The sequence below is a fragment of the Macaca thibetana genome, chromosome 12 (assembly GCF_024542745.1).
Source record: "Macaca thibetana thibetana isolate TM-01 chromosome 12, ASM2454274v1, whole genome shotgun sequence".
In the NCBI taxonomy this organism is placed as follows: Eukaryota; Metazoa; Chordata; class Mammalia; order Primates; family Cercopithecidae; genus Macaca; species Macaca thibetana.
In genome coordinates, this window is record NC_065589.1 from 18,112,529 (window position 1) to 18,127,624 (window position 15,096).

At 36.6% G+C, this 15,096-nt stretch overlaps 1 protein-coding gene across 3 annotated transcripts in view; it reads left to right on the forward strand.

The window, feature by feature from the left end:
- CUL3 (cullin 3) overlaps positions 1–15,096 on the forward strand; it is a 112,838-nt gene that overhangs the window by 68,963 nt on the left and 28,779 nt on the right. For all 3 annotated transcript variants that reach the window (XM_050752149.1, XM_050752150.1, XM_050752151.1), the window contains 7 exons: positions 2,667–2,827; positions 3,830–3,944; positions 5,898–6,126; positions 10,509–10,654; positions 11,345–11,521; positions 13,619–13,789; positions 14,369–14,476. In XM_050752149.1, the coding sequence (XP_050608106.1) occupies positions 2,667–2,827; positions 3,830–3,944; positions 5,898–6,126; positions 10,509–10,654; positions 11,345–11,521; positions 13,619–13,789; positions 14,369–14,476 (1,107 nt within the window). The remainder of the gene's footprint in view (positions 1–2,666; positions 2,828–3,829; positions 3,945–5,897; positions 6,127–10,508; positions 10,655–11,344; positions 11,522–13,618; positions 13,790–14,368; positions 14,477–15,096) is intronic.

Consider the following 15,096-nt stretch of genomic DNA (forward strand, 5'->3'; position numbering starts at 1 on the left):
ACCATTCAGATAGTGGTTTTGATCACATTGGTTAAAAGGTATTCTCCTGTCTCTGGTGCTTTTCTGTACAATATATACTTATATGTAGAACTTAGAAAAATCAAATTTGTAAAATAATTTAAGCAGTAATAGTGATTATTTTTATAATAAAAGGGATTCTTGTTGCTTTTTGAATTATTTATGCTAGTTTTTATTATGTACATATTCTGTGCTGAGAAGTAAAACACAATTACCATGACAGTAGGGAAAGGTTGGGCCTGGAGGTCTTATGAGATGAAAGAGGAGGTTTACAGGTGATGGATCACGAGGTCAGGAGATCGAGACCATCCTGGCCAACATGGTGAAACCTCATCTCTACTAAAAATACAAAAATTAGCAGGGCATGGTGGCGGGTGCCTGTAATCTCAGCTACTTGGGAGACTGAGGCAGGAGAATCGCTTAAACCTGGGAGGCAGAGATTGCAGTGAGCTGAGAACACACCACTGCACTCCAGGCTGGCAACAGAGTACTAAAAAAAGAATAGTAGCCATCAAAAGAAAGGAAGGAGGCTGGGCTCGCTGGCTTATGCCTGTAATCCCAGCAGTTTGGGAGGCCAAGGTGGGCGGATTACAAGGTCAAGAGATCAAAACCATCCTGGCCAACCTGGTGAAACCCTGTGTCTACATACAAAAATTAGCTGGGCGTGGTGGCAGGCACCTGTAGTCCTACGTACTCAGGAGGCTCAGGCAGGAGGATTGCTTAAAACAGGAGGTGGAGGTCGCAGTGAGCCAAGGTCGCACCACTGCACTCCAGCCTGGTGGCAGAGCGAGACCCCGTATCCGGAAAAAAAAAAAAAAAGAGGGATGTGGTCAGAGGGAAACTTTGAATTTAAGATCTGGAGGATGGAAGTGTGAAGTCCAAAAACTTCGAAGTCATCAATGAAAATTTTGAACTCATGAAAACTGATGTTAAGATTTGAAAACTGTGAGCTCGTGCTGAGATTATATAGAATGTAGAAATGTGAGCACTAAAGAAGATAATATAAAAAATAGCTTTCCTTGTTATTAGGTGTATACCATCATACAAGATGAACGAAAGGAGAAGGTTGGAGGAATGATGTCATAGGAAGCAAGGACTGCATGTAGAGAATTTAATTAAAATTGTTTGGGGCCGGGCATGGTGGCTCACGCCTGTAATCCCAGCACTTTGGGAGGCCAAGGTGGGCAGATCGCTTGAGGTCAGGACTCTCAAGACCTGCCTGGCCAACTGGTGAAACCCCGACTCCACAAAAAAATAAATTAGCCAGGCATGGTGGTATATGTCTGTAATGTCAACTACTCAGAAGGCTGAGGCAGGAGAATTGCTTGAACCCGGGAGGAAGAGGTTGCAGTGAGCCAAGATGGCACCATTACACTCCAGCCCAGACAGCAGAGTGAATGAGACTCCATCTCAAAAAAAAAAAAAGAAGTTTGGAAAGCTGATTAATAATATTCTGGTTACATTGTTAATATGGTAGAGCTCTCTTCATGTTCACCTTATCATTAGCTATAACCTATAGATGCATGTTCAAGAATCTGGTGAAAGTTATGGGCTTTCTTTCCAAAGTACTTAAGCGTGAACAAACATGTAATAACTTAATAATTTTAGAAGACTTACAGACCCACAAAAGCCCAGAGAGATCCTTGTTGAGATGAGAAGGGAATTAAACAGTAGTTTTATTTCAGTGTGTTTTGCTATCAATATGGATTTTCAGGGAATGCACAAGACCGAACTTTTATAACCAACACTTCTGGGTTATCTGTGCTCTATTAACTGAGATATCTATAATCATGTTGGTAAGAACTTGAAAGTGTAATCTGTTTGAAGTGCAAGTAAGTAGAGGTGTTTTAATTATGTAATACTTAATGCTGCTCTATTATATGCATTAGAGCCTTTTAATATTTATCAGTAACAGTCTAAGTTGTATAAATCCGTACTTTATTCAGCTCTCAATTTTACTTCCAAGAGTATGTTCTTCAAGTACAGTATTTAAGAATGAACCTTGTTGGGCCGGGCGCGGTGGCTCAAGCCTGTAATCCCAGCACTTTGGGAGGCCGAGGCGGGCGGATCACAAGGTCAGGAGATCGAGACCACAGTGAAACCCCGTCTCTACTAAAAATACAAAAAATTAGCCGGGCACGGTGGCGGGCGCCTGTAGTCCCAGCTACTCAGGAGGCTGAGGCAGGAGAATGGCGTGAACCCAGGAGGCGGAGCTTGCAGTGAGCCGAGATCGCGCCACTGCACTCCAGCCTGGGCAACAGCGTGAGACTCCATCTCAAAAAAAAAAAAAAAAAAAAAAAAAAAAAAAAAGAATGAACCTTGTTTGAATATGCTGTGGCTTTGGGGAGAAAGTGTGCTGCCTGTTTACCTTTTTTACTTGCTTTTTTGTTTCTGACTGTGATGCTTCCTTTGTCCCCTTTTTCTTAAGGTAAATGGGCCATCATTTATACATTGTCAGTTGTAAAAACTTAACTTTATATAACTTGAGAGGTGCTAGAAAGTTCCACATTACTTAAGATCGTTTGAAATGTTTCTCACCTGAAAAATGATTGCTTTTGGAGTTTTATTTCCTTTATTTGTTATTGTAGCACACAATAATTATTATGTTCACAAGAATTGTACTCATATTTATATGACTTTAACTGTAGGACCGTGTATATGTACAACAAAATAATGTGGAGAATGTCTACAATTTGGGATTAATTATTTTTCGAGATCAAGTTGTACGTTATGGGTGTATTAGGGATCATCTACGGCAAACTCTGTTGGATATGATTGCAAGAGAGCGGAAAGGAGAAGTTGTAGACAGGTAAAATTTCTCTTTACTCTGGTGGTTTTGGTTTTAGTGATTATATTTTGAGAACAATTCTCTGTCTTAGTTTTATTAAAATAAATAAAAGTTTGAATGTTCAGCACATTGGGAAAATCCTCAGAAACTTTGTATCAGAGTTAACAGTTACCTAGAATTTAATTTGAAAGCACACATCTTTTATATTTTTAGAAGAGACTATCCTAAACTTTTATTTAATATGCTTTTCAGCTAGTCATCACTTTTGGCTTTTCATTTATTTTTCATGCCAGCATTTTGTTTCTTTTTTTCTGTATAATAACTTTTATTTTTTTTTATTGATCTTTTTCTTTAAGGGCTTTTGTCTTTCCATCATTCCTAACATTTTTGAAGAAAACTGTCGAACATAGCCTAAAATGACTAAGAACTGCTGTGCCCCTTTTAAATCAGAGTTCCTCCCCCTTCATAACAATGATGGCAGTGTCATTTTGGTGATGCTGCAGCTAGAATGGCTTGAAATACAAGATTTTTTTTTTCTCTTTATCTGTTTTCAGAAGAGCTGTTAGATGAAAACGTGTAAAGTTCTTTTTATTTCAGCTTTGGTGCTTGATCAGGATTGTCCAAAATCCATTTAGTGCAAAAAGTTATATTGCCCAGGAGTAGCTATATATTGGACCCATGTCTGGCAGTACAGCTTAATATGCCTGTCTCCCTCCTTCCTTCTGGATGAACAACCTCTCTATGTTTTCAAATACATAGAAATATTTAGACATTTTAGTTTTCTTTAAAAATTTTGTTGTAACAGAGTAAGAACACCTTGAGATAAATAGCCGTGCAGTCAAGATATGCTTTCCAACTTAAAATTAGGCTAAATCCTTTTGTTTTACATGAGTGGCCTGTGGGAGATTGGTCACTTCAATAGAAGTTAAATGTCCTGAAGATACTTTTACCTACTACTTTTGTAATTTTTATGTGAATTTTTAATGTAATTTAATTATCAAGTGATACAACTTTTTTCAACAGAGGCGCAATAAGAAATGCTTGCCAGATGTTAATGATTTTAGGTCTCGAAGGAAGATCAGTCTATGAAGAAGATTTTGAGGCTCCTTTTTTGGAAATGTCTGCAGAATTTTTTCAGGTAATCTGTGAAAATGTTAATAATCTTTTAAGATGTTCTTAATGTTATTTAGTTACTAATTGAACTATTTTGACCTTTTTTGACTGCGGCCCATTGAGGGAGGGGCGTATGCAAAAAATGCCCATCAGCACACCTACCTCACATTCTGACCATTCCACTTAAGCAACTCATCGATAACAAATTGGAGAGCTTGAACTTACACACATGGTTTTTAAAATTACAGAGATAATCCTTGAACAGTGTGGGGCATAAGGACGCTGACCCTGCTGTGTGGTCGAAAGTCCACATAACACTTTTGACTCCCCAAAAACTTAACTAATAGTGTGCTGTTGAATGAAAACCTTACACATAACATAAACAGTTGATTAGCATATATTTTATATATGTATTGCATATTGGATTCTTACAAAAAAGTAAGCTAGAGAAAAGGAAGTGTTATTAAGACCATTATACAGAAGATAAACTATAATTTACTGTTCACTAAGTGGAAGTGGATCATCAAGGTCTTCATCCTTGTCTTCACATTGAGTAGGCTGAGGAATAGTAAGACGATAGGCTTGGTCTTGCTGTCTCAGAGGTGTCAGGGGAGGAAGAAAATCCACTTCATGGACCTGTGCAGTTCAAACTTGTGTTGTTCAAGGGTCAACTGTATGTTATAAAACTGTAAACTTAGAAATATCCTTAACATTTTACTATATCTAATATTATGAATTATTTAAGTACCATAAATTCACAGCAGTACATCACCAACAAAGTCTCATCTGCAGGCTTTTAGTCACTTAAATTACTAGTAAAACACACATAAGGATATGAATGATTCTGTAGTGCATATTTGCCTTAAAGGTTGTTGATTAAAAGGTTACAGGCCAGTGAGTACTATTGATAGAAATTTGCAACAGTGGTCCAAACCAACTAAATTGCTAAAAGTAAAGCTAAACTGGTACTAATTTGTAATGAAATGATGATAATAATAACTGAGTACCAGTAAGCATAAGATAGTATTTATAAGGTAACTGTAACCAGGCATTTTTCCTGAATACCATAACTATCTGAGCATAACATAACGTAGCATAACATAACATTCCATAACAGTAGGAATTTTGTAGTGTTGCCAAAACAGATGTATTAGTAAGAAGCTAAAATGTTGGCCGGGCGTGGTGGCTCACGCCTGTAATCCCAGCACTTTGGGAGGCCGAGGCGGGCAGATCACAATGTCAGGAGATCAAGACCATCCTGGCTAACACGGTGAAACCCCATCTCTACTAAAAATACAAAAAATTAGCGGGGCGTGGTGGCAGGCACCTGTAGTCCCAGCTACTCGGGAGGCTAAGGCCGAAGAATGCCGAGGCGGAGCTTGCAGTGAGCTGAGATCGCGCCACTGCACTCAAGCCTGGGTGGCAGAGCAAGACTCCTCCACCTCAAAATAAATAAATAAATAAATAAAAAGATTATTAGTTATTTAAAAACTCTTTTTCTCAAACGTTAGTGTATATGTTTACTCCGTTGAGACTGGGAGTGGGATGGCAGGAAGACTTTAGTAACCAGCAGTATGCCAGCAAAGCGTATGATAAACATGATGAATCTTTCTGGTTATAATTTTGCATTCAGACAAATCAAAAAAGAACATCCCACTCTATCTTGGAGTCAGATGCTTCTATATTTTTGACCCTCGCTGGCATATATATTTACTTTTTTGGCTGTTTTTTGGAGTGCATTGGCACAGTTTGAAAAACATTGTTTACAGGTAATGTTTTAATTTAGTATTATGTAAACACCAAAGGCTTTAAAGGATATAATTCAGACTATATCAATCTTTGTAATGAGAGATTACACAAAATCCTATTAGTACTTATTTTACTTAGGTTGATTTATTATAAACACTATAGAAACCCCAGCTAAGAGCAAAAACACCTTTTTCTTCTATATTAAAAAAATTACATTTTTAAATTGCAGATGGAAAGCCAGAAATTTTTAGCAGAAAATAGTGCTTCAGTATATATAAAGAAAGTAGAAGCTAGAATTAATGAAGAGATAGAACGAGTGATGCACTGCCTTGACAAATCAACGGAAGAACCAATTGTGAAGGTAGTAGAGAGGGAACTCATTTCCAAGCACATGAAGACTATAGTAGAAATGGAGAATTCTGGGCTAGTACATATGTTGAAAAATGGAAAGACAGAAGGTAAGTGTTACCGATTGAAAAATAATTAAATCCTTATTCTGCCTTATTGATATTTTTAAAACTTTCCTACATTTAAAGCAGGTATCAGTTTTCAAGAAGTTGTGTATATTGTTAATTTGTCTCTGCTGTTAACCTGGGTGGGATTTCCAAGCTTGATACTGTCTTACCAATGAAGATTTTAGATATTTCTAATGAATTGAGCATTTCCTGTCTTTAAGTCTCATTTTATGTTTTTCTTAATCCAGAAGATAAAAAGTGTAACAGTATTGGTGAGCCCAATGAGCTCCTCATTCATTCCTGTACTTGTCATATACCAAAGGATGTGGGCTGTCTTTATTCCTACATACTCTTGGGGTTTTGTGATTCTCTTAAAATCTTAAATTTCCACCTTAGATTTTTGTAGACTTTCCTTTGGGATTTAGTTGTGATAGGGTGCCAAAAATGCAAAAATATTTATGTCTTCCATATTGATACACTTAGATAAATTAGATTGGTTTGGGGAACACTGAAGTTACAGAATGGAAAAGGAGGAAGGAGGAGTGCATAAAAGTAGAAAACACTATTGAGATAACTAACATTTATTTTTTGTAGCTATTTATCTTTATTTCCCTGGGGTAAAAAAAAAATTGTGACAAGTATCCTAGAAGAAATTACAAGTTAAAAGAACAATAACCATATCTTCTATTCTTAGTTTCTGATGCTTTGATTTAAAACTTTGCCTTTATCAGTGATATGGTATTAGAAAATAAAAAAACATGGTCCCTTGTTCTCCTGCTTCGTAGATGAAATCTGAGCGATATTTTATCCACTTCTTTTTAGTAAAAGAAATATGTATTGCCTCTTGGGGTCATGAGCTATGTAGGGAATGAAAAAAAGTTTTTTAACAGAGAATTATGAAGAGCAGGAGGATACAAGAGAAGGGAAAAAGAAAGCTGGTGGGAAGTTGAGCCACGTTTCTCTCTAGTGGAATCCTTACCTTGTGTTTTAAAATTGTTAAATTTTTGTATATATGATAAATCCCTGAAAAGTGATATATAATTAAAAAAAAAAAAAAAAAAAAAAACTAGAGAGACTTCCTTTTTAAAAGACTATTCTGTTAAACCTTTTTTTGTAAAAGCAAAAAAAAAAAAAAAAAAAAACAAGTCATCTAGTATGTTTGCCGTGTTTGCTAAAATTAAGGTCTAAGTCTGGGGTTGGCAAGCCTTTTTTGTTCTTGTTGAATAAAATGGCTTGTGAGCCATGCAGTCATAGTGAGAAAATAGTCATAGACAATAACAAATGAATAAGCCTGTGTTTCTATAAGACTTTATTTATGGGCCCTGAAACTTAAATTTCATATAATTTTTATGCGTCACTAAATAGTATCCTTTACAGTTTTTCCTCAGCGATTAAAAATGTGAAAACCATCCTTAGTTCATGAGCTGTATGTACATAAATAGGTGGCAGGCTTATTTGCCCCACGGGTTCTAATTTGATGACCCTTCTCTAAATGGTCTCTGGTAGACTAGGACTTCATGCAAAGCATTTGCCCTGCTTAAACAAAATGAGTATTGATAAATTATGTAATGTACTGTTTAGGTATTGAGTGAATGCTTTCTTACCTACCTTAGGGGCATGTAGGGAGGGATGATTAAATGGGCTGGAGATGAGGGGCTAGGAAATGTTTGATGGAGAGGTTGTTGGGCATACCTGAATTACAGCATCTCTGTAACTTGTGTGGAGATATATGTAAAAGGTGTCAGGTGTGCCTATCATGGCAGGCACTTAACGTGAATGAAGGAATATCATAATAGTACTCACCAGAGTTCTCCTTTATTTAGTACCTTAGGTTTCCAACAACACAGTAGCTATCTGTGATTCTAAATTAAATTTTAAAATCCTGTTTTTGTCCGGGCAGTGTGGCAAACGTCTGTAATCTCAGTACTTTTGGGAGGCTGAAGTGGGTGGATCGCTTGAGCTCAGGAGTTCAAATTGGTGATACCCTGTCTCTATGAAAAACACAAAAATTAGCTGGGCGTGATGGCACATGCCTATAGTTCCAGCCACTTGGGAGGTTGAGGTGAGAGGATCATTTGAATCCGGCCAGGGAGGTCAAGGCTGCAGTGAGCCAAGATCATGCCACTGCACTCCAGCCTGGGTTGCAGAGGGAGATGCTGTCTTAAGAAAAAAAGGGGAACTGTTGTCTTTAATTTTTCTGAGCTTCCACTAGAAACCTAGTGGCAAAAGATCTTAATTGTGGTAGACCCCGCTCTTGGAAAAAAGTTGCTCTTGTTGAGAACATATCAGAGGCAACTTCACCATTATGAAGCCAAATTCTCATAAATCAGAAAACGAAAAACAGTTTTCTCACTGTGAATGGAGGATAAATTGGATTGTTATTAGATGCAGATAGCGTTATGAAATTAAGTTCAAATGGTATCTTTTTTTTTGAGATGGAGTCTTGCTCTGTCACCCAGGCTGGACTGCAGTGGCGCGATCTCAGCTCATTGCAAGCTCTGCCTCCCGGGTTCATGCCATTTTCCTGCCTCAGCCTCCCGAGTAGCTGGTACTGCAAGCGCCTGCCACCACGCCCGGCTAATTTTTTGTATTTTTAGTAGAGATGGGGTTTCACCGTGTTAGCCAGGATGCTCTCCATCTCCTGACTTCATATCCACCCGTCTCGGCCTCCCAAAATGCTGGGATTACAGGCATGAGCCACCGCGCCCAGCTGGTATCTTAACTATTTTATTAAGTGTATATAGAAATAATGATACTTAATTTTTGAATGCCAGATTACCATTTACTCTTTTACATTCTCTTTACCCTGACATTTAAATACAATGAAATTGTAGTAATTTATGTCAACTAAATACACAACGTGTAATATCTAAGCCACACTTACAACAAAGGAATGAAATAGACATTTTGTTAGAGGTATTTGGTGTGCCACGTTTACTGTAGTATGTGTCCATACATTGTTGTTGCATTTGTAATACCTGTTTTAAACATGGGAAACTTGGTTGTAATTTATGCTAAGCATGTGAGAAGCTATAAAATTGCCATGTGTAGGTTACTATGGGCATAGATTATTAATGGAAACTAATAAATTTGCTGCCGAAAGTCACTGAAATAAAGATTAGTAAAACTTTGTCAGACTTGCTTCGAAATATTTTTAAAATACATACAACTTTAGTTTAAGCTCTAAACTACTCTTAGAACTGTAGACCAAGGTAGGCAAATTAGGGCCTGTCCACCAAATCTGATGCACTACCAGTTTGGTTTTTTTTTTAAAAAAAAAATCTAGTATTTAATTACACATGAAAATTTATATAAATTTTCAATACCCATAAAATTTTATTTGAAACATAGTCACACTCATTAATTTATGTATTGTCTGTGGCTCCTTTCTTGCTATAGTGTCAGAGTAGAGTAGTTAAGTCAGAGATCTATGGCTCACATTTAGAAATATTTATTATCTGATGCTTTACAGAAAAAACATTGGTCAGCCTGTGATCTAGAAACTCTAACTCCATTTTAAAAAGTTATTGATTGTAAAACTTTTAAAATTATCATTGTAAAGTTCTGACACTGTGTTCTTCCAGTAAGTTGTTATTATAAAGAAACACTAGACATATGGGAAAACTGTATTTTAAAATCTATATTTTAGTCTTGTGAAAAATGATATTGAAAAATGGATAGGATCCAGAGTTTTCATTCTAAATTTAAAAAGTGTAGTGAGAGAGACCAAATTTTGAAGTACAGATACTGGCTTAGGATGCCACCTGGGAAACATTAGGGATTGCTCTGAAGAAAATATTTAAGAAGTGGTGTTTATATTATACATTTCATAAAAACTTTACCTGAGGTGTAATGAAGTAAATCTTAGTATAGTTCATTTGATTTGTTTTCATGATTATCAGTTAAACCTTTGGAAATACCCACAAGACTTAAATTGGTTTTAAAATTTCTTCCTCATTACAGGGACTATCAATTATATCTTACTTAGTGACCCTTTTTGTAGATGTTTTGTAGTGTCATTAGGTCTGCATTAGAGTTATGTAGGATAAAGTATTTATGAACTCAAAACTGCAGTTGCCATGTTTTTGTGACATTGTTTGTTACGGTTTTTGGCATCTCTTCTTCCATGTAAATTTAAATTTGCTAGGACATTTAATTGATACTTTCAAAGCATCTCGTCTAAAAGTTGTGTTTTATAAATTACAGTAATAACCATTAACTAGCCTACTTTTTCATGTTTTCATTTTGATACATGTATATTTTTAATAGTCATGCGGTCAGTAAATGGGGGTAATGGAGAAATAAGCTTCTCTAAGTATTATAGCGTGAACACAGATTCGTGTTTTTTTCTTTAATGTAGCCAATTTGTGTTTTCTGATTTGTAGATCTTGGTTGCATGTACAAGTTATTTAGTCGTGTGCCAAATGGTTTGAAAACAATGTGTGAGTGTATGAGTTCCTATTTGAGGGAGCAAGGTAAAGCTCTTGTTTCTGAAGAAGGAGAAGGAAAGAATCCCGTTGACTATATCCAGGTAAGTAAACCCAGAAGATGCTCTACATTTATAATAAAGGCAATTTGACAAGTGCTAAAACGTATTTTCAACTTAATCGTCCCAGTCGTAAATTAATAGTTGTAATTATCCTAAGTATTTTAGGATTTTGCAAGGTGCGCATATTTACATCAGGGAGCTAAAATTCAACTGCTACTTTTCATTTAACTTCTCTGATGAAGATCTTGTTTAAATAGTCTCAATAGCGAATGTGAGGTTCTTTGGTATGCCTTAGTGTTTCTATACTGTAGTATATTGGAATAAACAACTGTTTATTTTTTGTTTGAAAACGTTTTGTTTTCAAGTAGTACTGTGAATAAATTATATGCCGTGTTTTTGTGTTTTAATATAATCAGCTTTTTTGGTACATTTTTTAAGCTAATTTTTTCCCTGGCTAACCCATTCCATGAAGACAGGAGAATGAGAAGCAGTGAGGAGGTTCTTTGGTTCGTTTGCATTGTGTTAATACATATATGGAAGTTATAATACCTCTCTCATTGACATTTTTAATAGAGGCTTAGATATAGGCTTAAATAATATCAAAGCTGTAAGTTTAAAAATGAATATACATGTTTATTACCAGCAAAGTTAAGATAAACATACATGGTCATACGTGTATTATTTATGGAAAAATTATTATAATGTGTCCTAAATTTTGTTTTTATTTCTAAGGGTTTATTGGATCTGAAGAGTAGGTTCGATCGCTTCCTCCTGGAATCATTCAACAATGACCGGCTCTTTAAACAAACTATTGCGGGTGACTTTGAGTATTTTCTCAACCTCAACTCCAGGTCTCCTGAATACCTCTCATTATTTATTGATGATAAGCTGAAAAAGGGAGTCAAAGGGGTAAGTAGTAATGCATTTGAAAATAATATTTAATTTTATTTAAAGATACAAAATTATATGTAAAATTAGGACATTTCACAGATAAAAATTAAGCATGATCCATTGCTGTGCTTAAATGTGTGCCATGGTGTATTAAAAAATAGTTTGAAATACTTGACATGCTCAAAAGTAGTTAGACATTTCACTTAATGTGTAATTGGCTTCAAAAACAAGCAACTGGATGGGCTTGGTGGCTCATGCCTGTAATCCCAGCATTTGGGGAGGCCAAGACAGGAGGATATCTTGAGGCCAGGAGTTTGAAATTAGCCTTGTTAACATAGTGAGACTCCATCTCTACAAAAAAGAAAAAAATTAGTGGCACATAGTGGTATATACCTGTTGTCTCAGAGGCTGAGACAGAGGATCACTTGAGCTCAAGAATTCAAGGCTGCAGTGAGGTATGATCGCACGACTGCACTCCACCCTGGGCAACAGAGCAAGACCTTGTCTCAAAAAAACTGAACAGCCGTCCAGGTGTGGTGGCTCATGCCTGTAATCCCAGCACTTTGTGAGGCCAAGGTGGGCAGATCACCTGAGTTTGGGAGTTCGAGACCAGCCTGACCAACTTGGTGAAACCCCGTCTCTACTAAAAATACAAAATTAGCTGGGCATGGTGTTGGATGCCTGTAATCCCAGGTACTCGGGAGGCTGAGGCTGCAATGAGCCGAGATGGCGCCATTGCACTCCAGCCTAGACAACAATAGTGAAACTCCGTCTCAAAAAAAAAAAAAACCCTGAACAACTACACAGCTGTAGTTGGTTTTAAACAGTCATTTTTGTGACTGAGAGTTAGGCATGTTGAAAATAAAGAACTAGAAAACTTTCTAGTAGTACAGAGTGTTGTTTGCTCTCATCTGGTTCTGGAGGTTGTGTGTCAAACAGTAATTGGATGCCAAGAATGTTAAGGCATAGATAGAGTACATCTCAGAAAATAGTTAGTGTAGCTTAATTTCAAGACTTTATGATATATGATATCTCTGGAACCTGGGGAGCTTACGACAGCATGGAAAATTAACTGAAGCATGTTTTGCTCACATCTGAATTGGTCTCTCCTGACTTCGTGTTGGAATTTGTGACACCAAAGGGAAAAGCAACATGTTGTCACAGGTTTTACAGGCAGTAGCTGCAATAAGGAAACAGAATCACTAAGGATGCACAGAATAGAAAAGTCTATTAATTTACTCATTCATTTAGTCTTCCATTTTTCTAAATATATTAATACAACCTGTCACAGAATCCTTTTGCCCTTATTAAAAGTAAGGGCAGCCGGGCGCAGTGATTCACGCTTGTAATCCCAGCACTTTGGGAGGCCAAGGCAGGCGGATCACCTGAGGTCTGGAGTTCGAGACGAGCCTGACCAACATGGAGAAACCCTGTCTCTACTAAAAATACAAAATTAGCTGGGCGTGGTGGTGCATGCCTGTAATCCCAGCTACTCAGGAGACTGAGGCAGGAGAATAGCTTGAACCCGGGAGGCAGAGTTTGCAGTGAGCCAAGATGGTGCCATTGCACTCCAGCCTGGGCAACAGGCGTGAAACTCCCATCTCAAAAAAAAAAAAAAAAAAACAAAATAGAAATAAAAAAATAAAGTAAGGGCAATGGCCTTTTTACTGTTTGGATTATAACAAATTATTGCCTTGTGTTTGCACAATTTAGGCTGTGAGCTTAAATGAAAAATTCCATCTTTTGGCTGTGTAAGTTTTTGCCTGCATATGCAAAGCCTTCATAAAATAATCTCTGTGACTAAAATTTCATTTCATCTGTTCTCAGTCATCCCTTAACCCAGCGCTATATTACCTTATGCCTCCAATTCAGTGGTAGCCCTCTATGGAATAGAATTCACTCCAACCCCTCATTCATGATGCACTAAATGAGAATGTAAGAATGATGCTACTATGTGAAGTAGGAGACCCTCATCAAACCATGTCCCTTTTTCTGATGTATGTCAATCAGATACCTGTGTTTTCAAACAATATTGTTTTTAAGCTGTAAGTGAACTGTAGTACTACTTTTGTAGAACTAAAATTGTGTAATTGTTAAATCATCTTCATTTTGCAGCTAACAGAGCAGGAAGTAGAAACAATATTGGATAAAGCAATGGTCCTTTTTAGGTTTATGCAAGAAAAAGATGTATTTGAACGTTATTATAAACAACACTTGGCAAGGAGACTTCTCACAAATAAAAGTGTTTCTGATGACTCTGAAAAAAACATGATATCTAAGTTAAAGGTAAGGTATGTTTTAGATGGAATAGAGTGCACCTAACTGATGTTTATCATGGTTGTGTACTGACAACATGTGATTAGAAATTATTTGGTTGATTATTAAGTGTTTATTTCTAGAAATAAAGGTAGATTGTTTTGGAGAAGAACACAGACTACACTAACATTTGTTCAAGTTCAGGGACGTTCATAGTTTGCTAGAATTTCTGTTGGTGTGTCAGGATACATTCATGGAGGCCTGGAGGGGAAGATTAGTAAAAGGGAAACAAAGAGGCTTTTGCCATGTAGTTCTTTTTCGCATAATGTGGTCCATAGAATACTTGCACCTGAATCACCTGAGATGCTAGTTAAAAACAGAGTTCTGGGCCCTACCTTTCAGGGCGTAAGTTGGACTCTCTGAAAGAATCTGAGAATTTGCGTTTTAAAATCCTGAAGTTTGCTAACCACAGGCATAGAGCAACTACTGGAAAAATTTACAAGAAGATTATCAGGGATAGCAATAACATGAAATAGTTTCTTTCTTTCAATACTTCCTCACAGAAAAATCTACCATTTATTTGTGTAAATTTGTGTTTTTCCTCCACAGACTGAATGTGGATGTCAGTTCACGTCAAAACTGGAAGGAATGTTTAGGGATATGAGCATCTCAAACACAACGATGGATGAATTCAGGCAACATCTACAGGCAACTGGTGTAAGATTCTGCATTAATATCTACTTAGATATTCATGTAAAGTCTTTTGTAATGGGCGTTTTCATCCACTTAGCAGATGACAGTTGTTTCTTTAAATGTCATTAGTGACAACATGTGTTTTGTCTGTACTTAAATTATTTTCCTTCACATTACCTCTTTTTCTATGTTCATGTTAAAATTTTTTATTCTTTTAAAATTTAGTTTCTTCTTCCCACTTGAAGGAATACACTGACAATTTAATAAAGAGAATTATTCTGTTGTTAATAAAGATAATACAAATCTGTTACAAATTGTGGAAAGAGTACTGGGCTTACACAAGTTTACTAAGTTTCAGTATTATTCTTTTCACTTTACCCCAAGATTGTGTCATCTTGGGATAGTCACCTGACCTTCCTATACCTCACTACTGTCATTCTCCTCTGTCAGTTTAGCTTAAATGGGCCTTATATCCTAAGCGTGCGTAGCAGGTGAACTGAGACTATAAAAACATAGAAATTAATGTATTATAAATGTGTTTGGTATAACTCCTCAAAGGTGGTGAGCTGGAACTTCTATGGCTTTGGAATCTGATGGGCATTTTGTGAGCATTTAATGAAATTCAGAATTTAGTTTCATTTTTT